At 36.8% G+C, this 25,033-nt stretch overlaps 1 protein-coding gene across 2 annotated transcripts in view; it reads left to right on the top strand.

Annotated features, from left to right (window-relative positions):
• The window catches only part of INVS (inversin), an 85,580-nt gene that overhangs the window by 6,624 nt on the left and 53,923 nt on the right, over positions 1 to 25,033 (top strand). For both annotated transcript variants that reach the window (XR_011724452.1, XM_071736948.1), the window contains exon 3: positions 3,570 to 3,736. Coding sequence is in view for 1 of the 2 variants with exons in the window: in XM_071736948.1 (XP_071593049.1) it covers positions 3,570 to 3,736 (167 nt within the window). In the remaining variant the exon portion in view is untranslated. The remainder of the gene's footprint in view (positions 1 to 3,569; positions 3,737 to 25,033) is intronic.

The raw sequence follows: 25,033 nt of genomic DNA, 5'->3' as shown, positions 1-25,033 counted from the left end.
ACAACCCTGTGTACATATGGAAGGCTGTGGTATGATAGGTGAATACCTTGATTTGCAGAGTTTCTGATTAAATACAATCACAGCTGATGCTGTAGAAATTTTATTTGCTCAGCCTTTTTTGAAAATCTCATTCCTGGAACTTGGTGAGGGTGAAGGACTGTGAGATGATAAGACAAGTCTATATTTATGGCACTGACAGTCAGTTTTAATAGGTGTAAAGGATTTAATGGTAATCACATCAAACCGATACTTAAGTTTTTTAATGTATCTTCTGCTGTCCTGTGTTAAAGACAAGATAGGAAGCTGTGTGGATCTATTGTCTAAGCTGTATAGAAAGCAGTAAATCAGGCTTCTTTACAAGGTGTATCTGATTTTCTCCAAAGATCATTATAAGTGATTTCACTCAAATATAAGAAAAGTTTGAGGGAAATGACTTTACAGAAGCTTCACTAATTGAAACAATTTTTTTATGGGTTTATAACTTTATTTTGTCTTTTGGTGGCTCAAACATGCACAGGTTGCTTTTATTGCTAAATGTTCCCTCTTCTGTAGAAAAAAAGTCTCAAATAATATACAAGCAGTTGATACACATGTGCTTCTCAAAATCTGTGGGGTGGGACTACAGAATAGCTTTAATGATAGGCCCAGGAGCCAACAATTAGAACAACAATGAGGATTTGCTGTCTTCAGTATGTTTTTGGTAATCTCACAGCCAAAATATGTTTTTTGATATCGGGAAAGAACAAAAACTTATGTGTTGCTTGTACACCTTGTCAAATATACCACATACTAGCCATTAGAACTGCATATGGAAATCACTGTTCTTTTAATTGCAATCATGCAGCAGCAAAATAAAACCTCGGTGTTATTTTTACATGGGAGAGAAAACTGCATAATCCTTGCAGCCCTTACTGTAATGGCAAAATTTGGCTTTCTTACTTTGTCATATTTTGACAGGATATGACGCAGACCTTACTTTTGCCAGAACAGGACCAAAAAAAAAAGTATTACCTAGCAGAAGAAGAATGCATCAGAGTAATATTTTTAGCTGTTTTCCAGGCACTGTTGAAAGCATAATTTGCTGTCAGAAGTAAATTGAGCAATTGGTGTTATTCACTGCACTTAGCAGCAGCATCCGATTCAGGACAGGACTCCAGCTTTATGCATGTCTTTGCTGCATTGCTCAACAACACTCTCCTAACACAGCCAAGCTTTACATCTTGATTATATGGCTGGTGGTATATCCAGCAACATAATGTTTCACTTCCTTCTCCTTATAGAGAGGTTTTTTTACCCCTAAATGAATTATTAAAATCCTCTTTTTCATTTTTTCTCTATTCAGTTGTTAACATAGGAGGGGCCTAGATTCTGGTTAAACAGACTGTTAGAGCAGCCCCTCTGACCTCTTGAGTGATCATAGTATCACAGAATGCCAGGTTGGAAGGGACCTCAAGCATCATCTGGTCCAACCCCTCTAATATTGTTGTTTATCTGATATGTCTCAGCACCACGTAGAGCTGAGACTTAAAACTTCCCAAAGTGGGGGAATTCACCACTTCCCCTGGGAGACCATTCCAGTGTCTGACTGTCCTCATCCATCTGTGGCTTGATGGAGCGTGTGTGACTGTATACAAACACATACTTTGTATTTTCATACAGTTCCTGAGTATGGATGCATGTGTAATCTGCCACACAATTTTAAAGGAATTTAATGCATTTAATAAAAGAAAAAGTTTAGGAAGGTCATAGGGAAGTGAGCATGGCTAAATGGCAATGTACCAGTGGGTATTAAAAGCAAGAAGGTATTTTTCAAAACAGCCTGTGTCTGAGAAAGGTAGATGAAGGTCTGTAGATGACTTTTTATTTATTAATTTGTAAGAGGCATAAAAATTAGCTATAAAACTAGTGGATTGTCAAGGTGAAGAGGCAGTCAGAAAAGACAAGGCTGTGGGTGAAGAGCAAAATATGCTTCTATATTTACATTCACAGGAGAATCTGGAAACTTTCCTAAACTTTTATTTTTTTTTTTTTTAAGAAAACAGAGTTTTCTAAATCACAATTACTAAGCAAGAGAAGGTGTTACAGAATGAATCATGAAAACATTGTAGTATTGACTCAACGGTTTTAATAGAACTCAGAAAATAGGTGAGCAAGCAAATGATTGTCTAGCTGGCTATGTATTACTTGGAAGTGTTTTTTATGAGAGGCTTGGTTGGTGGGAAACAAATTTTAATCCTTGAGACTCCTCTTGATTCACATTTAATCTGCTAGACCACTCTGCTAGATCAATCAGTAGAAATTATAAGACTACATTTACTGGATATAGCATGTTGATGGAGAGTGAAAATTTTATTTGTAAAGGAGAAGCATGCCTCTGTTGGAGTACTTTTAAAGCTTCAACAATCATGCAAACAAGGGAATACTTAAAAAGAAAAATTATCTGTCAGAATTCAGTGTTCTTTGAATAACTGTAAATGATGTTGCTACATGGGAGGTGTATTTAGAGTTGGGTTGTGTAGGATAGAAGGTAGCCATAAATTTATATGTGGTAGTTGTTATGTGGTGACATAACAGAAATACAAACCTGTGAAGTAGAGGATGCATTCTGGTTCAGGATTGGGTTTTATTTGACTGAGAATAGTAATAAAATGTTATGATTTATTATGTAATCTCAGACACCTTACTTAGCTTAATTGCTGCCTTACTAACTGTATCAGTTCCAAAAGGCTTGAGAAGTATTTTATAGTACTTTCAATATTGTAAGGTGCCATGAAATAAAGAATGTTATTGATGTAATATTGACTTCTTTATGTGTTTTAAATAAACATTGATGTGAGTAGGCGTCAAAGCTTGTTTTAGTCACAGAGTTCTTAGGTTTCAGAAGGAATATTTGCTTTACTTGCTGTTGATATTTTTAAAAGTAATTTTTGTAGCCAAGACCTGTATGACTATTTAAAAATTACTAATAATTATGCTGCTGCAGACTGTTACTGATGTTTGGTGTATTTGTGGAACTAGTGTCTTCTGAATGTACTTTTTTCTGTAAATATAGAATCATAGAATCATAGAATTGGCTGGGTTGGAAGGGACCTCAGAGATCATCAAGTCCAACCCTTGACCCACCGGTGCAGTCGCTAGACCATGGCACTGAGTGCCACATCCAGCCTCTTTTTAAATATCTCCAGGGGTGGAGAGTCCACTACCTCACTGGGCAGCCCATTCCAATGTCTGATCACCCTCTCTGTAAAGAAATTCTTTCTAATATCTAACCTAAACTTCCCCTGGCACAACTTAAGACCATGCCCTCTTGTCTTGTTGAAAGTCGTTTGGGACTTTCATATTTTCATATCTGGACATTTCATACATGCCAGTAAAAACGAGGTAAAAAGTAGTAAGTTTGGATTTATCTTATGCTTCTTTGTCTTCATCACTCTTTTCACTTTGTCTTCATTCACTCTTTTTCATAAGGAATTACTACTTTCAATCAGAGTACCCTTTTAGTAAGGCTTACTACTCTAAGGTACTCATAGACTTGATTGTTTCATGTGCTTTTTAATTTTTTTTTTAAGGAAACTCTGAGCTGAAAGATAAAGAGGACCAGTTTGGAAGAACTCCACTGATGTACTGTGTATTGGCTGACAGGCTGGACTGTGCAGAGGCACTGCTGAAGGCTGGAGCTGATGTTAACAGAGCTGATCGTAGCCGAAGAACTGCTCTCCATCTTGCTGCACAAAAGGTAATTAACTTAAAAGCGCTGTGCCATGGTATGAGCTTGAGGCATTTACAACAGATTATAAAGATTTCCATGTATTGAGTAAGTGTGTTCTAATTAGTTACAGCAGGTTACAGTTGAGTTGAAATAGGCTAATTCATCTGTTTGGTTACACGCTGCGACATTCTGATGAAATATTTCAGTCATCATCAGAACTTTGTCTCTAGTGCACCACAGTTATCTTCATATTTCTAAGTTACCAGCTTATTATGAATGTTGTTTCAAGGACAGATCTTTTATAAATGTAACAATGTCAGAGACTTAAAAAATTTCTGTAAGGTACTTTACTTGCCTGGTGTTAATACAGGCTTTAGATTTTATGACCTGCTAGGCCCATGAGCATTTTAATCCTATTAAAAACTTAATCTTAAAAATTACACTTCCCCCAGGATTTAAAATTCATCTTAGCATATTAAAACAATATCAAGTCTTGTTTAAATGTCTGTTTGTCCTTTCATATGGTGGATATTTCTACTGAAGCTATTCAAGGCAAGAGATATTTTGCCTTGGCATAGCATATGTTCACTGCAAGTGCTCTCCACTTTCTTTATGTCTTGTTGCAATCATGAAAGGGCAGATTGTACCATGTAGTACTTGGACCATCTAAGATGTGTTTTCATACAACACTGCAGCTGGAAAAAAAAGGTTCTATCTTTACCTCATGCTATTTTAGCAGAAGATTTTGTGCATTCACACACTTATTGTGTAATGTACTGGATAGATGTGATTCACCCCAGAGCCACGTAAACTGCTTGTGCCATCATAGTGCTGGGGTGGCAAAAAGCAGTCAGGAGACAGCCCTTGTAGCTCCTTTGCTTTTGGCTGACTGCTTGGCTGTCCTGTAAAACTGCATTCTGTGCCTTCAGAGCAATTACTTACTATTTATGTCAGCTTACAAAATCAACATTTCATGTGTGTAAAATTTTGTCTTCAGTCTGCTACTTTTGGTTTATGTTCTCCTCTAATATAAGGGCCAATTTTATTTTTTTTTCCAAAATAATAAATAAATAAGTAAATATATTCCTCAGTAACCAGTGCTGAAAGTTGACTTTCAGACAGGAGAAGAAAAATACTGTGAGATAACCCATTTCCAAAGTTTCATTGTCAGTGTTGCTTAACTGTGAATCTCTATGTTTACCAGGGCCACTTGATGTTTTTTTTTGTGTTCTAGCTCGTGAGCCAGTCAGCCACTGTCCTGCACTTCTTCAAGACAGGTTTACATGACTTTCTAAATCTCCATACATTTGTAGTCATAGCATGACAGTGCTTGGAGATTTCAGATTCCTAAATTGCTCTTAAGTTGCATCCCAATTTCCACTCATTTTTAAGTTAAAATGAATACACAGACCTTTACATTAAACCGGTGAAGAGGCAAGAAAGTGAAGACACTTTTCCACACATGTTCTCAGCTAAAGGAGGTGGATGTAAAATGTAGTTAGGTTTCTTGAGTGGGAACCTTCCTCTCTAAGTACTAGATATTTTTTAGCCATTTTTTGCTGTTTCTTGGGAAAGCTTTTTGGACCACTTTACTCATCAGATCACAGCAGACATCTTGCGGGCTAGAGTTTCTTGCCAGAATATTTGAGTCTCTTTTGGTTATCATTCTACAGGCTTCCTTTACATGTCCCTTTACAGGTGTTACTCTGAAACAGTCTTGCAGTTGAATTGACAAGAAAAATGGTCAGTGCTGTATTTGGGAGCTGCAGAACTGTCTCAGAAGAAAAGAGCTTGTGAAAAAATACTCTCCTAATGCCAAACAGAAAGAATGATTTTGCCGTCTTGGGTAGAAGGAAGTTGAATGACTTCCTGTGTGTGTTTGGATTCAAGATAGTGACTCTCCCATTCATAAACCTGGTTATTGAAAGAAAAAAAAGATTTTATTCTCTGCATGATGCTTTTTTTCCATTTGTGTCAGAGAATCCTGCAATACTTTCTTCCCTCAGTATCAGCTAAAACTACACCTGGTGTATGCTTTTCCTTTGTTTTTTTTTTTTTTTTCTCCAGCATCAAATAACTGTTAAATGGTGTTCATAGAAGTGCCTGCTTACCTGAGATACAGCTATTCCTGTTTTTCTGTCAGGAGACTTCAGTGATAAAGGGACTGCCAGCTCATGTCTTTCAGCCCTAGTAAAATACCTTGTACGTTCAGGGTTTTTTTTAGTTCCTGTTATAGAACAAACATTCAGAAATGTGATGTTGCCTTGACTTCAGTCATAAATCATCAGTATTAAGTAAAATGAATTATGACTCTAATTGCCTTTCTTCTCTAGGTTGGATATCTGGTTTGATAGGAGTTAAATGAACAGCTGTAACATCATTGCATTAGCACTTTCACAACTAGCTTCTGACTACACCCATGTGATTTACAAACCTGGCTGTAATTGATGAGTGTGTGTGTAGATACACAAATGTACATACCAGGTCTCTATTTTATTTTTATTTTTAAATTCCATTTCTGCAATGTTTATACTTCCAGCTGTTGCCAGCAGAATAACAAGCAACTTTTGCTCCTGTTATATTTGTTACGACTGTTTTATAAGGGTTTTATTTTGTAAAAGCATTTCTTCAGTCCTTCAGAATGCTAACACACACCCAGGGTTGAAAATTCAAATTCCTATTTGCTGGTAGTACAGAGTTCTTCCTATATTACAGGTAAAGATGACAGCATTACCCATATAGTCATATAAAACAGGATCTGATGTGATGGAGAGTCTCACCAGTAGTTCCTTAATCCTTTCCTAATGACACCTCTGACTGGTTTCTGAGTAGTTACTGCGTTACTTGCAGTTGTGTAGTTGACTCCTCCCAGGTATTCTGGTGAACTCAAGTGCTTGCTGTCTCACAAGTGTCCTAGAAGCCATCTAGCAGAACTGTGGATTGTCAAAATAGCTCTATTTTGCTTTGGATACCTATAAATAGTACCAAAATTGCTGCACTCGATGTAAATGCTGCTCGGTCTCATGTCGAAAATATGTCTGATAGCATAGCTGGGAAGACTGACCCAAAGCTTTTTGAAACCAACTGGTAATACTTTGATATTACAACTTTTGATGAGTGGTTGCTTAATGATACCACTGAAGTTCTTAAAATCTTTCATTTGGTGGAAGACATCCTTTGTAATACAGCTTTTAAGCTACATGCATCTGTCGGTCTAAAAATAGATTGATGGGATGAGACAATGGAATGAGAATAATCTCATGTAACTGTAGAAATTTACATTGCAGACACTTACATCTGAGCTAATAATCTAGATCACTTTTAAAGTTAATGCACTTGAGGGTGCAGTTCGTTCACCCCAAAGTATAGATGAGTACCTTAGGACACACTAAAAAACTGATGTAGTTTTTGACGTTATGTTGAATTGTGACAAATCTCATTCAAGGCATATGTGTTTTATCAAGTCATCTTTTTTTCAAATCTTCACAATGTGTTCTTTTGTAGCATCTGGCTTTTCTTCATCAGTGTTATGTGGCAGGAGACCACATAAATTAAGTTACTTGATTTTTCTTGGGTTTTTTTCTGTTTTACTATAAAGGCACAATGTTTTGGTCTCTTAGTAAATGGACAGGTGTCCCAAGCAATTTTGAAAGGATGCATACCCTTAAAAAAAAAAAAAAAAAAAAAAAAAAAAAAAAGAGGTCAAGCTTTTAATTTCAGAAAATTTACATTAAAAAACAAACAAGCAAGCAAAAAAGACCCAGAAAAGCTAAGCCCACCGGAAAATTATGCCAATTATTTCTGGAGTGGACCCATGAAGATTGCCACAGGAGTTCCAGAGAACGCTTCTGACTTTATGAACATGGATGTGATTTACTCAGAGCTGAAGCAGTGACTGATTGCAGCAGAAGTAAAATCAGTAGCATAATTTGCGAGTGATTTCACACTGAGGAGAATTGTATTACTGTGTGGGTGAAGATTGTTTAAGCTGGTGGAATTTATTATGAAATAAACATGCTATGGAGACAGAAGTGAGTACTGGGATTGCAGTTTAACTACAGGCATTCATTTTCACTTGTAAGCATTCTGGTAGCAATTTGCTTCTCGTCTTAAATTGTAACTTGCTTAAATACCCACATGTAATACTTCTGAATGGAAGTATTTCTGCTTAGACAACCTGTATATGATTTTGTTTGGTTTTTAATCTTTCATTAAGTAATTCCAGTTTAATCTAAGAAAACAAGCAAACAAACAAAACAGGACTGCTTCTTTCAGAATTTTTTACACCGGATGCTCACTTATTAGCAGTCTGTTTACTCTGGGGGAGTAACAATCTTTCTGAATTCCCCAAGCACAGCCTTTTGTGTTAACAAGGCTAGAAAAAAATTCAATAGTTTTATTGTTGGATGCTAATTATACGCACTTAAATAATCTATCAGGATGCTTAACTGTCAGGAGGGTATTAATTTTGGTTTCAGGAAGCTTAATACTACTCCAGTGGGAAAGTGTGGCTTTCATTATCTAGAATCATTAAACATTCTGTAGATTATACTCTTCTTTGCTGACACAGTTATTGATAAATAACAGTACCTCCAGGATGCAGTTAGGAATTCTGTGTAAAGTAGGAGGCAATATTTTAATGATTTTAATTGTAACTTTACTTAAACAAAGAGGAAGAAGTGTAAAAAAAATATAGTGTTATTTCTCTTTTCTTGTTCAAGTAAAAATTGTTTGTATTGAAAGCTCCCAAGTAAAACTTGCTTGGGAGCAATCTTATGTGTCTTTTCCCCACTACCTTTCCCAAGATGTATTTCCTAGAGCTATAGTCTCTCAAATTACTCTTAAGGCATTATTTGAGCAGCCTAAAAGAGGACATTGGACTTTTAACTTTTTTTCTCAGTCTGTATAATGAAAAAAAAAATAATTATGGTGCCTTTCAGAGATTATGGTGGCCAGTTAAGATGCTTTTTTTCCTAGGCTGGTAATCTATTCTGATGTTACCTCTTAAATGAGAGCTTATAATAAGGAATATTAATTCTGTTCATATGGGTATGAACAGAATTCCTTCTGTTCATATGAAGTATGAATGAACTTCAGATTCATTCTGTCATATTTTCATTTGAACATACAATTTAAATAAATTTGAAAAATCTGAACAAACTAAGGTGTGAAAGAGGAACTTTGGTTAGCCAGCCATAAGAGGCGAGATTTTTTTATGTGCAGGACTCTGGTTTTCTTTGTGTTTAATTAAGGCACAAACAATAACTGTGATACAAACCCCTTCTTCACCAAACAAAAGGTTCTCTAGTGAGCATGGCCCAAAGATGCTCAGTGGCAGAAGGCACAGTTCCTTGTATTTCATTTGTATGTGTTGTGTTACAAGTCTGGTGATACCAGAGGGCTGGTCATACCCATGGCCTTCCCCTGGCCCCTCCTCACAACTGTGGCACTGCTTGTGAGTCAATAGAAAGGGAACTCTACAAAATAGTGATTTGTTTTCTGCCTGTTTAGCAAAAGTCCTCATGCTCCCAAATGCACTTTACTATTGGCTGTGCTGATGCTACTGTAATTTATGCTGTAAGCCTTACTGAAATGGTTAAAAATGACTAGAGAAAAATTTAAGAAGGAAAAAACTTGAATTGTTACAGAGATCTGATTTACAATATTGGCCCCACAGAAAGTTGTGCTGTCACCACTGAGAAAGAATAACAAAGCAGCCAGAGACAATACAGAGCTGAACTTCCTACATGAACCTTGACATAATAAAAAGTATTCTTAAAACCTTAGATAAGAATTTACCAGCATTCCATTTGAGTTGAGAGAGAGCAAGGTAACCTTTTGGTGGTACTTTTTGGGTGATAAACAGCAGCTGTGGCTCTTTTTTACTATAGAGAACTGGATTTGGGCATTGCTTCTTGGGAGGAACATGTAATTCTAATATTTTCAGGTGATGTATTTTCAGCTTATACTCTTTTCTTTCTTTGTAATAAGGTAAGAGTGTGCCCACTGTTGCCTGCTTTTTAAATGTTAGGTCACCATAGTGGTATCCAGCAGTCATCTGTCTCTGCTATCAAACTGTGGGTTTGAATTCAGCCAGTTCTTGTCTGCAGAAGAGAAGACTGTAGGATTACTGTTACTCAAGTTGTACAGCACATACTATAGCATCTGAGTCTGATTTCTCACTGGTTTTATGTTAGCATAAAATCACAGTTTAAGACAAGGTTATGCAAAAATTTAAATGCCAAAGTAGCTCTTTTGACTTCAAGATCATAATTTTGGGGTAGCTAAAGATCAAATGCTGCCTTTATACAGACTGCACTGATAAGTATGGTATGAATTTCTGTAGGTTGTGGCATGTGTAGAACTGACTCTTTTAAAATTATTTTAATAACTGTTGGTTACTGAAGTTGCTTATTCTTTTAAACTATGTTTGCAAATATTGCCTGCAATTTCATAGAATCATAGAATCAGTTGGGTTGGAAGGGACCTCAGAGATCATCAAGTCCAACCCTTGATCCACTACCACTGCAGTTACCAGACCATGGCACTGAGTGCCACATCCAGTCTCTTTTTAAATATCTCCAGGGACGGAGAGTCCACTACCTCCCTGGGCAGCCCATTCCAATGCTTGATCACCCTTTCCATGAAAAAATTCTTTCTAAAAATTCTTTCTAAAAATTCTTGTGACTGCCTCCCTGAATACACCTATTCTGCAGCCATCATTTTGAGCATCAAAGGAATAATCACATGACTAAACAGGAAACAGTTCCTGTCATTGTCTTTGGAGAGCACTGGATCGTAAAAGAGAGCAAATAAAGCTGAAGCACCACTAATAATGGAACAGGTTGCCCGGGGAGGTAGTTGGGGCCTCATTGCTGGAGATATTCAAGGTGAGGCTTCCAAGGCTCTTAGCAACCTGATCTAGTTAAGAATGTCCTTGCTTACTTCAGGGGAGCTGGACTAGGTGACCTTTGGAGGTCCTTTCCAACCCAAATTCACAGAATCACAGAATTATTGATGCTAGAAAGGACCTCTGATGCTCATTGAGCCCAGCCTATGACCTAACACCACCACACCGGCTAGACCATGGCATTAAGTGCCACATCCAGTCTCTCCCTAAACACCTCCAGGGATGGTGATTCCACCACTTCCCTGGGCAGTCCATTCCAATGCCTGATCACCCCATCTGTGAGGAAGAGCTTTCTGATACCCAACCTAAACCTCCCCTGGTGCAGCTTCAGGCCCTGCCCTCTCCTCCTGTCACGAGTTGCCTGGGAGAAAAGTCCAACCCCACCTGAGTACAACCTCCCTCCAGGTAGTTGTAGAGAATTATTCTATGATTCCCAGATAAAATGGATCATACTGTAAGTATCTGGTAGGTGTGCTCTGTAGCCTCCTGTAGACAGAATGTTCTTGCCCGCTTCCACTCATCATTGCAAAAATTCTATTTCCCCTCATTTAGAATAGCGAAAGTGAAGGCTGAGGGTGGATGGGGAAGGTTCAAAGAGAGAACTGGCAGCAGGAGCACTCATGGCACGTTCAGGCAGAGAATATTTTTCTGGGAAGGGACGGATTTCATTCAGCCATCATCATCGTATCGGTAGTTTGAGGGATTTTTTTTATTTGAAATCGTGAGGGTTACAAACCTAAGTTGGAACAAAGAATAAATATGCCTGAAGTTTTGGAGAAGACGTAGGGAAGAGCCCTGGTGGAGCGTGACCATTTCCCTGGCCTGGATGGGGGGAGCAGAGCTCACTGGGTGATAGCACCCTTATTGCTGAAGAACAGAAATTCATGCTGATAAGGCAGTGCTGGCAGCCTGCAGTGCCTGCTTCTGAACCCTACAGTCTGGTGAAGAAGTCTTATATTTTGGAACATTATTGGAGGCAGTAGACACCCTTCTACATTTTGCAGTTTCCATCAGTGTCTTTCTACACAACCTCGGGAGAAATTAAATCCATCATTTGGTGGGTGTAGTGAAGCTGAAAACAACTTCTGCTCCAACCACCTGAGTGAATTACTTTGGCAGTGTGTTGCATTCGGCTTCTGTGGGTAGGACCCATGTACTATTTTATCAACATGAGAAATACCCAGAGAAAGAGCCAAGACTGCTGAAGAGGTAAAAACAAGGTCCACATGTTGTGCCTGTGCTAGGTACACATGCTAGGATGTTTTAACCACTGAAATAGACGCAGCCCATCACATACTTTTGCCTTTTAAGTTGCATATCAAGCCTGTCGGAAGTTTTAGACAAATTACTTTTCTTCAAACAAATTCTTCAATACTATTTTTTTTTTTTTTTTTTTTTTTTAACCTTACTAACAGCTTTGTTTCAGTCGACTTGGTGCGCTCCGATCCCCCCCAGCGCCGGTGGAATGGTTGCGCCCCGCAGCCCTGCGGTGCCCGTTTGGGCCGCTAGGGGTCGCTGTGGACAGGGGTCCGTGCTTCGGGGGGCACCGCCTGGGGGGGGGGGGGGGGGGAAAGGGAGGGGGGGGGGGGGGATGGTTCGTGACCCCTCCTGGGTTTGGGGGAGGGAGGGGGTGACAAAGGAGCTGTGGTCGCTGGGAAGGAAGACCGTAAGACGGTGCCCCCTAGGTGTTGTGAAAACGAAAAGATTTTGTCTCCTCTTTGCAGGGTTTTCTTAGGTTTGGAGGGCGTTTTAGAGGGGTGGAGTAATTATATATATTATTATATATATGTTGTGTGTATTATATATTAATATGCAATCTATTATTATTATTATTATTATATGCGGTTTCAGGTTTTCGAGGTGTTTTTTTTATTTTCGGGTTTTTTTTTTGGTTTTGGGTTTTTTATTTTTTAGTTTGCTTGAGTTTTGTGGGACCCCTCTCGCCTTCTCATAGCTTCAGTTTTTCTCTAAGTAACAGTAATCTCAAGGGATGCGATTGTCAAACTGTTCATTTAAATATCTATATTTTATGCTAATACCGTTGAAATGCCCATCCTTTAAAGGATTTAGTCATCTGTATCTCGTTGAAATGATTAATAAGTTCATGCCCGAGGTTATTTTGTAAATCTAAGAAGTTCAAACAGGTTGAGGACAAATACTGTGCATTTTTTTTTCCCCTAAATAAATCCTTTTACAATGTTTAGATTTTTTTAATAGCTTTATGTTGCACTTGTATGTAGTGTACCTGTATGACCTAGATGTTACACAGAAACATTTTCCTCAGTTAAAATGCAGATTCTTCCAAAGCAGAAGAGCAGATACTCCTGTGTTATCCCTTCTTTAAAAAAAGGAAGCTTTAATTTTAGTTAAGTTTTAATGTAATTTGGTTTCATATTACTTGATCATTAGTAAATAGCTTCAGAGGCATAGGAGTCTCTTGTTTGAAAATTCATTCTTGTTGGCATAGTTGAGAAATCAACTAACTAATTGAGGCAGGGCAGTACTAATTGATTTTTAACTGTTTCAAGAGCTTGTGTACTTTTACCCGCATTATTCTTGTTCTTGCATGATCTGAACAATGTTCCTGTGGTTGTGGTGTTCCTTTTTTGTGGGAATTTTTTATTGTTTTTTTTCTGTTTGTTTGTTGCATTAAACAACCTCAGTTCAGGAACCGTGCCTCTGATCCGGCTGTTAATGTTTGTGGGTAGTATCACTGTAAAAAATTAATAAATGTTGCTGCTTTTCAGTTTGTTTTAGATGTGACTTGTGAAGCCCTGTGTTCCTGGCTACTGTCCGAGAAACAGGCTTTTTTTTTTTTTTTTTTTTTTTTGAGGAATAATTGAAGAAAATTTATCATGATAAATTCAAGTTATGTATTTCTGGCTTGTTCTCTAAAAAGAAAGGAAAATTACATAGATGTTAATGGAATAACAACAGTAGCATCTCCCTCTCATGTAGCTTGGTGTTGGGATTCTCTTTTTGATAGTGCCCGATCAGAACGCTTCCCATCTCCAGCTTGGTTTTCTGGGGTTAATTTTCAGAGAGTTTCTGCCTGGGCTTGAGAGGAGCTCTGTACAAAGGGAGTCAGTACAGCCTAGTGGAGAGCACAGTCATGAGCATTTACATCCCTGGAATGTTTTTATTGACAAACGGTGGTCTGCTATTGGCATTTGTGTCCCTTGGTGATACTTCTATCCTAGCTTATCTTTGCTGGTCAAATGCCTTAATTGTTCTGGCCTTTAATTCAGTCAAAGTTGGAGCCTGAGAGGAAGAGGAAAGAGAAGGAACAGGTCTAACAGAGCATCAAGCTTGAGCTGTGAAGCTGCTGGCAACGATCAACCTGTCATAATGTTATGATTTGTTCATTTTTATACCATTTATTAGCCTTTACTTGTTGTGCCATTTGGCCTCCAGGGCAGATAAAGTGCTGTCTAATTTGGTAGGTTTGCTTCTGTCAGAGTGGCCTCGACAGAGAAGGTGTTAGCTGTAGTGACAAATAATCAATAGCTGTCGTTGTCATGAGGAACGTGAGTAGTTGGGCCTTTCATCTGGAGGATTAGAGGTCTAATTGGATTGAGAATAGGGAGGGTGGGCTGTTGGGTAACCCTGTCAGCTGTGTTAAGCTGTCAAATGTCAACCTTCCTGAAAGGAAGGAAGGGATGGTTAGCTTTCAGAAACAAGGAAGAAGACATATGAAAGCTTTTCAGAAAGTAACAGGTAGAAAAGTGGAATAGGCTAACGTACGCTTTAACCCCTTCTTGTTTAATTATATATCTCCCCAGTTAATGAGGATGTGTGCTGTGCACTCTCTCTATCTCTCTCTGACACACACATGGGCAGAATTTGTGTGAAACAGATCTGGTGGCATCACATCAAATCAGACTGGTTCCCTGTCTCGAGGAAAAGCCACTTAGCTACTCAGATGGGGAATGTAAATGAAAAAGATTGTGCCGTGGGGCAAATATCCACCAGTGGAAGGAATCACTTAGCAGAAGCTATAAGGGAATGGAGTATTTCATCTTAATACCTTGTTTAAAGATTTGGCAGTCGGGTAGTGCCAACATGTTTTTTGAGATATAGGCAGTTGTTTCAGTGTTGCTGGGAATAAGTACTGTGATTCAGTCCTGCATGGGATGGTAAAATTGTCAGCTGCCTTTAGTCTGTATTTTGTTACAGTTTTTGCTTTTGATCCCTTGCTTTCTGCCTGTTTCTAGGAGGGAGATTTGCATTGTTCTAAAGGAGGTAATTCCATGGCAAGATCCATTATGGTAGCAAAACAAACAATCATTTTTCGGATTAATGTCTCACAAGATTTACAGTACCAATATTTGCCAATAAAATAATTTACCAATAAATAATAGGGCTAGATTTTAAAGGAGGATTTGTTTTTTGTTTTTTTTTTTAAAATTACTAAATAGTGATTCTTTTATCATCTAATGCTGTGATTCTTTTCAAAGCAAGTCTTAACTGTAACTCTACCAGTATCTGCTTTCTCTGTGTAACATACTTCCCCTGAGATCAGTAGTACTTGGCCAAAGTTATCCTGTATCCTATAGAACTGCCCATCTCTTACAAGGAGATGGCATCCTTAGCTTCTGATGACCTTGAAATAGTATATTTTTAAAAGGAGGAAAAAAAGCCCTTTATTTTGTATTGGCTAATTTTGAAAGAAGGTAATTTTATATTTTACCTCTTTTTTATAAGCTTGTAGATTTTTTTTTAAGTCTTCCCTGGTTTTGGTAATTTATTCTATACTAGTAGTTTTATTACTGGTGTTTCAGTTTGGCTTGATTCCCCTACCTCCCCTCTCTCTTCTACACCACTTATTGATGGCCATTTAGTCTTGTGACAATGTATTATTTACTGGTGGTCTGCTGTAAATGCTGGCAAACCCATCCTTAATCTCAGGTTTATCTCTCCAGTTTAGTAGAAGGCTCTGAATATTTCAGAAGCAGAAATCTTGAATGCATGATCTGTTACCATGCTTGAGTGGCTAATGGGTCAGAAGTAGTGGCTTTTTTCCCCTTTCAGATTGACTGCCATGTTCTCAAAGACCCAAGTTTGTGTGAGAGTCCGGATTTGTGGGTCTTGAATCATTTTAGCTTTGGCAATTAGGTATCTTATGGGTATTGTACCTCTGTCATTTTTACTTTAGGCTTTATCAGAACTAAACTTCTCATTTCTCTCATTTCTCTCCAGTTCCCCCTGCCTCATCTTTCCATCTCTGTTTTGTTTCATTACTTCCCCAACTCTTCCTTTAAGATCTTGGAATTTAGTTTTGTCAAAAGTTCCTGCATTATTTTTATGTGTTGTGAAGGGTGTCATGATTCATTATCTTAATTTCTAGAGCTTAACCTAATACGTGCTACCTAATACTTGTACTTTGTTTGTACAAAGTATTCTCTCACATTTTCAAGGTCTATGTAATTTCACTTCTCTGCATCTCTGCTCTGTTTCTTGCTGTTACCTTGCTTCCCTTCCACCCTTCAGATTTAAATCTTATTTTACCATGTTTCCTGTGGTTGAAATAAGCTTTCATGATCCAGACTGCCTAAGAGGTTATTGTCAGGCCCCAAACATTTATTCTGTTATCATACTAGTGCCTCTTTTGAGCTGTCTTGATTTCCAACATTTCAGATTTCATTAAAAATAGTAAGAAAAGGAATGTCTGTAACTGCAGTTATTTTCTAAATGATTTTGAAAATATGAGTGAAGTACAAGCCGTGGTGGAAGAATGTAGAGCAGCCCTGCTTATGCTGTGTTTCCCAGTGAAAAGGAACTAATTTGGTGTAACATAGGAAATGGTGTCTTAAATGTCTGCACATCCAGCTGGTAGAATTGTTTTCATCTATTAATTTGTACTTCTTTGAGTAAAATTTAGAAGGGTATCTGGGCTGATGACTTGCCCATTGTTACTTTTTCAGATCTTTTCTCAGTTCTCCTCTGTAGTGGCAAGTTTTCAGGTTGACTGCAATGGATAAAATAGCTCATATTAATTTATGAAGAAATTCAGTTAAAAGAATGAGACAGTAAAGTGATCCTGTCCTTAAAAATGTTTTAAGTGACTATGTAGGGCTATAAATAAATAAATAAATAAATTGGCACTTAACTTCAGCTGGGATATATTGTTGGGAAGATGGAGGAGAACTGAACAGGATGCAGAATGCATTAAGACGTACAGGAAAAAAATTGCCCAAATGAGGCAAGTACTTTGTATATGCATAAGCAGTGCTTTTTCTATAGAGCACTGTTTCATGTTTCTTGATGTTTTATTTTACTTAATCCTCAGTTTCAACTGCTAGGTCTCTTTTACATAATTTTATCAAGTAGCTGTTCCCTGACTCTCATTTTGTTTTATTAGGTGAAAAATTCTCCAGCGTTTGTATTTGGAAGGTAATTATTGCATCTTAAAAATGTGATTCTTTTTAAACATGGTACCATACCTGGAGCATTACAGTTTGTATCTGAATAGATTTCATTTCCATTTGCTGATGTTCCTTTAGCACTGTGGCATCCCTCAGGGCACAAGAGACTTGCCCAACTCTTCTCCCAGGACACTGGTGTCTGCTGCCAAGTCCGTACCTTAAAAAATAGCTTTACAGGCAAAGGCATCTCCCTGTCTGAGTGTCCTTTATAAAACATCATTCTTGCATTAATTGCCCCTCCGCAGCTGACCTCATGACTGATCTTTAATGGTTACAAGAAGAAATATTGTTGTTGGGACTGAGAAATGGCTTACTTCTTTGTGTCCAGATTTGGCACTGATGAATTAGAGCCAGTCTACCAGTAGTGCGAGCTCATCAGCTTGGTTTAATTCAGTTTTGTGGGTTGTTTGGTGATTTCTCATTGAATGAGGTGACCTTTTCCAGGTATTCTGTAGTGAAAAGTGAAGGTATTTGTTTTCACTAATTATAAATGTTAATCTAATTTGAAGTGAATTAATTTTTTTGTGAAATGTTCCCACGTATGCCTCAATAAATGCACTACCTGCAACAGATCATTTTGAAGCAGGGCACCTTTGTGCTGAATTCTCCAGGAATCCTCTATCAGGTGTCTGACATGTCCTTAATCTGATGCTCAGACTTGTCATTTGGATCAATAGTATACTAGATAGGATGTCTTCAGCATGCAAGGCTATTGCTGTAGGAGGTATTTGAAATATAAATTCAGATCTTAGGGCCAGCCACAAACTTCAGGAGCACTAATCTGTCATTTGTCTCTCTTTTTGTCTGTAAACGGTTGTTTAAATTGTTGATTGAAGAGAATTAGGTGAATCACACTCAGGTCAAAATGGGTATATATAAACTACATAAGCAAATTCTGTTATTTCCTGGAAAGTGACAGCTAATGTCAGCATTTCATAACACATGCATTAAGTTTAACTGTTACAGTTGTAATTTTTGGTCTCTCTGTAGGATAGCTTGAAACCCTTTTTTTAGCACATTTTTATATTAATGAAAACTGAGGAATTAATGAAGAATGCTACCAATTTTTGTTACTGAGGAATAATTTCTATTGAAATATTAAGTAATTTATGTTAAAAACATAATCTGTATATGTTGAGCCTTCTGATGGTAACATTTAAAACTAAATATGTATACATACATAGGACATATTTTTTCAGTGTTCTGTTACTATGGTATAGATTTGAGAAGACTTTAAGAAACATGAAGCTTGAATTTTTATTTTAACTGCCTATAGTCTAAACAAAGAGAAATAAATCTAGTACTTTTATTACTGCTAGGAGGTATTTTAAGGAGCTTACTAAGGCTTTGATTTATTTACCAGTACTGTAAGTAGATTCTGACTTCATTTTATATCTGAAACATGACTATATTGTCTATAGAAGCTCTACATATTTCAGTATATAGAAGTAGTCAACCTTTATTGAATATTATTTCCATTATGGGGTCATCTGTCTACATTTGTAATAGCTCTGGAAATTTCACTGTGGCTGGAGAATTTTTCTCATAAAATAGAATTTGGTATGTAGTTTTGTAATTACTTCAAGCAGCTTTTTGTTATAGGACTTAAGAAGTTTGTAATATACTTAAATAAATTTAAAAACACGGATTTATTTTCAAATAAAACAACAGCTAAAGTAATAACAAAACAATCTGGGAAGATGGTAGTCTCAATGGTAAGTGTATGAAAAGCTTTCATTTTGTTGAAAAGCATTTTTCCTTCCAGGAGTCTGTAAGGACAGCACATACACAAGAATGTAGAGGGGTGCAATTAAGAAGTAGAAGGCAGTAGTGACATAGTACTGATAAGGAGGATGCTGTGTAGCATTGGCAATTAATTTATTTCCTGAATGAAACAGTGCTGCTCAAAATTGTGGTAAGTCAAACCTTTGACTGGATTGTTGCTGTTACTGAGAACTGGTTTTTTAGGTAGAAACTCATCATGGGTAATACTGTTCTTCATAACATTTTTATTAGATTTTTAAACAGAAATCTGGACACAGCATAGAAACGTCCTTAGAATTATGGAAAATCATATGAAGTCTGTCTAAATGTAGGTTTGTCCTCTTAAAAGTACCATCTTACACAATTCAAAAATTTCTGTGGGCAAACAGATTACGGAGGCTTTTTTCATCTCCCTTAAATGCTTTTTAGAAACCATCCTAATTTGTCTTATGTTTCTTTAAGAGATGTGGAAAGTTTAGGAGGTGTTAAGCAACGTATGTATAACTAAGCAATAGGAGACTTGGGCATCTGAAAAACATCAGTTATGTGAAGTATACAGATAATTGCTAAAAATGGAAGAACATTATTAACATGGACATAACTCAGAAGTTTACTAGGAGTTGAGAAGAATGTGAATATATGAAAATACCAGTTTTAAAAAGAAGGACATATATTTCATGGGTGTATTTTCTTAGTCTTTTAATATTACTCGTAGTTCAAGACTGTTCAATATGAAGCCATTAAGAAGAAGAAAATAAATGCAGTAAATATTTTCTAGTACCTGTATTTTTGGGAAAGAGCAAATACCAAAGGTATTTGCTGCCAAACCTTTCAAATTGCATTTTTTTAAATACAATACAATTGAAAGAAATACTTAGTGTTTGATTCCTTACGAAGGGGTGGGCAGTGATCCTGTAAATGTGGTAGATGTGTCTTAGGTTTTCTCGTAAATCCTCAGAGATTGTGTGTTGTGGGTACTTCTGCCTGAATGACTTCAAAAGAACACTACAGGAAAACAAGTCCAGTAACTGTAGAAGAGATCAACTGGAAATGAGAATGCTAATTGCATTTTCATCCTTGAAGTGCTTTCTGCATGAAAGCCACTAATTTCTATAGGCAGACCATAAAATTTAGAGCTGAAGAGCTGGGAACACACCACAAACAGCATGTACAGACCATGGATAGATGAGGTCAAAGGCTCTAAGATGCAAACACCTATTTTCCTTCACCTTATGCTGGGAAACAGTTGTGTTGGTTTTTTTTTACCTTGGCTTTTATAGCACTGGTCAGTTGTCTTCTGTATTGTATTCTTTGACTGTGTGCCAGCTGATAGCTCTGTCTATTCCTATGGAAACCAAGATATTGAAGCCAATCTTGCCAAGAGGCTTTTAGGGAGAAGTGCTTTAAGAGTCCAGACAGTGCCTTGCTTTCAGTCAAAATGTCTGACAGTCAGAACTGGCCTCGAGTTGTACTGATGTTCCTGGCTGATGTATTGCCTAAGATGCTTTGCCAGATGGATGAACACGTTCAGCTTGGAAACTGATAAATAAGGGTCCTATTCAGCTGTCTGAGGGGTTTTAACTTTTGAGTCTAGGATGCTGCTTAAAAAGTTTCTAGAAGGGTACTTTGTGAGATTAAACCCAGTGTCAAAATCAGTGAGGTTTGTGCCATGGTTGACTTGAAAGGATTAGCAAAACATCACATATTTAAATCCACCAGTAGTTTGTTAGATAGAAGACATGGCATCATCCTTGTCTACACAGAGGTAATAAATAGCCTACAGATTTTGTTACTTTAAAGCTGTAGCTCAGTGGTTGACTGTCAAGGGTTATGTTTAAAACAGTAATCCTGAAGATTTTTTTTTACTTACTTTTTCAGTTACAAGGAATTAACTCAAATTAAGACTACACTTGATTTCAAGTTTTCTTGAATTAACCTGGCCCAGCTGTGATTGAAGTTGTTCCAAAGCTAGAAGAAATACTGGTTTGACTATCTATAATTAATAAAGTTTCCTTTGCAATACTTTATCTGTCTGTTCAGAGATCAGTTGTTTCCACTCACTGTATTTTCAGTTGCTCCACATCATCCTTACTGAAGATGCATATGGAAAACAAGTCTTCTGACTGTTGTCTTCCAGCTGGTTAGAGACTGCAGAGAACAGGAAGGTTTAGTTTCTCTACTGCCTCTGCCAATGTTGTTTATAATTTAGTTAGGTTAGACTACCATGGTGAGTAGACAGTATGCAGAAAAATTGAGCTAAGAGTTATTACCTTCAGTGTCTAATTCTTGCCCAGCATACCAAGAATATGACCCAAAGGTTGAGGGGGAGTATTTGAAAGGATTGAGTATGTCCTTACAACTGTTACCTTTTCAAGAAACACCCAGTGTGTTTGTTCTGTAGAACTTTGTGATCAGATTGATGAATATGGTCACCCTACTTGAAATGTATGAAATAATTTTATGTATTCAACTTCTCCTTTTGTGTGGTTTCATTGAACAGTAACAATATTTTTGTGCGTGCTATATTTTAATGAAGAATGATTAATCCATCTGTTAAGGTTTATGGATAAAATAGAATTTCCTATTTGTGGTTTACATATCAAAATCATATTTATTGTGACAGAGATGAGGAAAAATGTTATTGGGAGCTTGTCTGTGATTCTAATTTTGTGTATTTTTGCTATAGTAATTGGAATTTAAAGTATGATAAAATATATTAACATATCCAACATTTTACATAAACTTTGTAATCAGATTCTTTGCTCAAATAAGAGTATTGTGTGTGTTGAAACCTACAGGGCAACATAACATGATAACCAGAGAGGCAGCCTGCTGTTTTGATAGTGACTTTACTTGTTTTAAGTAGCCATTGAGGTTCTAAGTAGCTGTACCAACTTTATTTTTATCAGGAACTGTTAAAAAGAAAATTATTGTCATTCATGGAATGTAGGAACAGTGCAGTCATGTACCTTTGAAGGGTAGCACTTCCAGGACTTACTGCTATTGTAACCAGGCAATTTTAGTCCAGTTCCATTGTATCAGAAATCAATACATTTTGCTATTTCTTGCATAGATGATATTTCAAAACACAAGTGCTTTTAATTTGTAACTTGACATATTTCTTATTTTCTATTTTAATTACTGTATCTGCATGCTAGTCTCTATTTTAGTAGCTTCAAGAATTCTTGTCAGATTTCTGTCAGCTGATAACATAAGCATATTAGGGTGCTTCTTTTGATGCACAGATTTAATTTGCTTTTAGAACAGTCTTCTATTCTTATGTACATATAAAATCAGAAGTATGATAGTCACAGCTACTGTTTTGTAAGTGTTTAGTTTGTTCCCTGAAAAGCTGCTAAAATTGGCAGGTGTTGGTGACAGAAAGTCCTTCATATGCTCTGTGTCATCCTAAGATGCTTCTGATGTTCTGAGAACATGCTTCTTCCCAAAGGAATAAACCTCTTAAGAAACCACTTGCACAGCTCCTTTTCTTCCCCAAGTTATTAAAATTCTTGGGTTTTGAAAATTTGTGACCAAGCTCATCTGTGGGGTGAAGCATCCTCTCTTCAGCATCTACTCACTAGAAAGGGAGACTGAGTATGTGTGTTTGTGTATGTAGGAAGATTGCCTTCTGTAAGCTTGAGTAGGTCAAAGACAGCAGTTTCTGTTCTGTGGACATAAGCAGGTTGAATTCAGTTGCCATTTTTATTTTAAAAGGGGAAGCTCATGAGTATGTCTGTCTTTTAAAGGCTAATCAGCAATGAGGGAGTGCAAGGTTTTTTGCTTACTACTTCTTGAAAGTGTTTGACAGCAACTAGCTGAGTTCTGCTTGGGTTTTAAGGTAAAATCTAAATGACTTTCATTTTGTTTGAATGTTACCCAGGTGAGTCTCTGAGTGCTCAATGCAGTTTATTATTTGTCAATGTATAGATTTATACAGACTTGAGAAATTTTTATGTCCCAATTGAAGTATTGATAATTTTGTTTTTCAGACCTGAGCAACAATTTATTTTCATGTAAATCCTAATTACTTTTAAGGAGTCTGGGGTTTAAAATGTATAGTAATATCTAATCTGACTGTTACAAAGTCATAACAATTTATTTCACCTTTTTGGTAGTTTAGAATAAAAATAAATGTATTTTGGCAGAAAATACTTTTCTGGAAAAGCAGTAGCCTGCTATCATGCACCTTTCCTCCTCTTTTTCTTTCCCAAACTGTGTCTAAACTGAAGGAGCAGTGTACATGGGTGAATATATAGGTATAAACAATGATAAAATTTGGTTTTGTGCTCTCAGGCTGTTCTTAGATACCCAGCTCTGCTTTATTAAATACCATTTATGCATTTAAAAAGGAAAATCAGATTAAAGACAACAAAAATAGAATTACTGCCAGTACTACAGTTTTGTAAATTAGAAAAGTAGACCTGTTTGGACTCTGCAGTTGATTCAACTACAAGAATTTTGTGGTGTTCTGTACAAAAAGAGTAAAAATAACAAAATTATATATTATATTCCTCTGAAGAAGAGTTATTGATTGTTAAATACTATCTTTCCACAAAAGAATACTGAGGAAATGGTACTAAAATGTCTTACATAAGCACTGCTTAAATAATAATTACTATATTTCAGAAATCAAAAATTAATAAGCTAATAAATTATTAAATTGTGTATAATCATCAGCTCTTCAACATCCCAACCACCATGGGCAGTGGACTTGCTGCACTGTTTCTTCTTCTCTGTTGTCTTTGAACCCGCCCATCTAGACAGGGTCAACCTTCATACTTCTGCTTTTGGGAGGACTTTTTTTTTTCCCACTTTCCTTCAGTCTTCTGTACACTGGCTCACCCAGGTTTACTTATGGTGGGTTCTCTCTATCAGGAGCTGTGGTCAATAGTTAATGTATGATTTTGATAAATCTCATATCAGTGGTACAGGAACATCAAGGAAGAGGGCGCAAAACAGCTTTAATTAATGAAGCAGTCTTTGAGAGTCATAGCATTGCAGAATCTTGAGTATTCAATAACATTTTTGAATACTGTGAAATTATCAGGAAGAAAAGTAGCTGAGAGAAGTAGCGTGCAAGAAATTCAAAGGGGTAAATATGTAAATATAAACAAAAAATCAGTTTAAAATGTGCACCACACTGTCAGCAATAGGTTCTTTGATACTAACTGGATATTTTGCTAGCTGACATTCTAGAAATAAATTCAAATTCAATAGCTTGCCTTTTTAGGCCTGTATGAAAATATTTACTGTGGCACTAGGTGGAAAATTGCAAGTAAAATGGGAAATTAGGACACAAAATATAAGGGTAGGGTAAAGAATTTGATAATGAGCTGAAAACAAATACAGTCAAAATATGAGCTGTAAGATCAGAAGCAGTATATAAGAATTCCTCAACGGTTGCACTTCAGTATAGTGTTAGTGAATATTTTTCATGAACAAACTTAGCATCAGAAGTAGTACTTTTTCTAGGGATACTTCAGAGCGACACATGATTAAGTGTTATTGTCAGTCAGACAGGATTTGAGTGTCTGAGATGCCAGAAGTACAAGACTATGGAAAGTAACTGTAATGGCTGAATCTATGATAATCCAAAATACAATTCTCTGGGCAGATTGTGGGCAGAACAATTTTTTTTCTGAATATGTTATTTGAAAATTACTGAGAAAGACATCAGCATGCTAATTGCTCAGAGAATGTTCTTGGTTGATGAGAGAAATGCACTTTTTGGTATATTGGACAAGATATTTGCACTAGTAGCAGGGAAGTATAATTGACATTCATTAGGCTACTTAGTAGGACCTCTTATGCTCTGTAAACTATGCTTGCTTGTGTTCAAAACAAATGAGTTCAGACTAGAATGAGTGCAAAGATCTGATTATATTTTTTGGAGGGATGTAGAGCTTGCCCTTTGCTGTTGAGATAAGAAGACCAATTCTTGCTTAGGTTATAAAACTTGTGCTGTATTTTCATGGGTAGAAAGAGAGAAGTGTGTATGGAGAAATGTCTCAAATAAAAACATCAAACAAAACCTAAAAGATTCAACTTGAAACTGAGACAAATGTGGAAAAAAGTCCAGAATACAGTAATTCCACTTTAAAAGAAATCTCTAGGAATTTTTTTTAGAAAGGATTATATGTTTGTATTCCTTGTGGTGCTGGAGGATTAGATTTAGTAAACTAGTGGATCAGTTTTAACCTTCAATTCTAATTTGTGGTTTAT

The sequence above is a fragment of the Heliangelus exortis genome, chromosome 2, assembly GCF_036169615.1.
Source record: "Heliangelus exortis chromosome 2, bHelExo1.hap1, whole genome shotgun sequence".
Classification (NCBI taxonomy): Eukaryota; Metazoa; Chordata; class Aves; order Apodiformes; family Trochilidae; genus Heliangelus; species Heliangelus exortis.
This window is presented reverse-complemented; position numbering and strand designations above follow the sequence as displayed.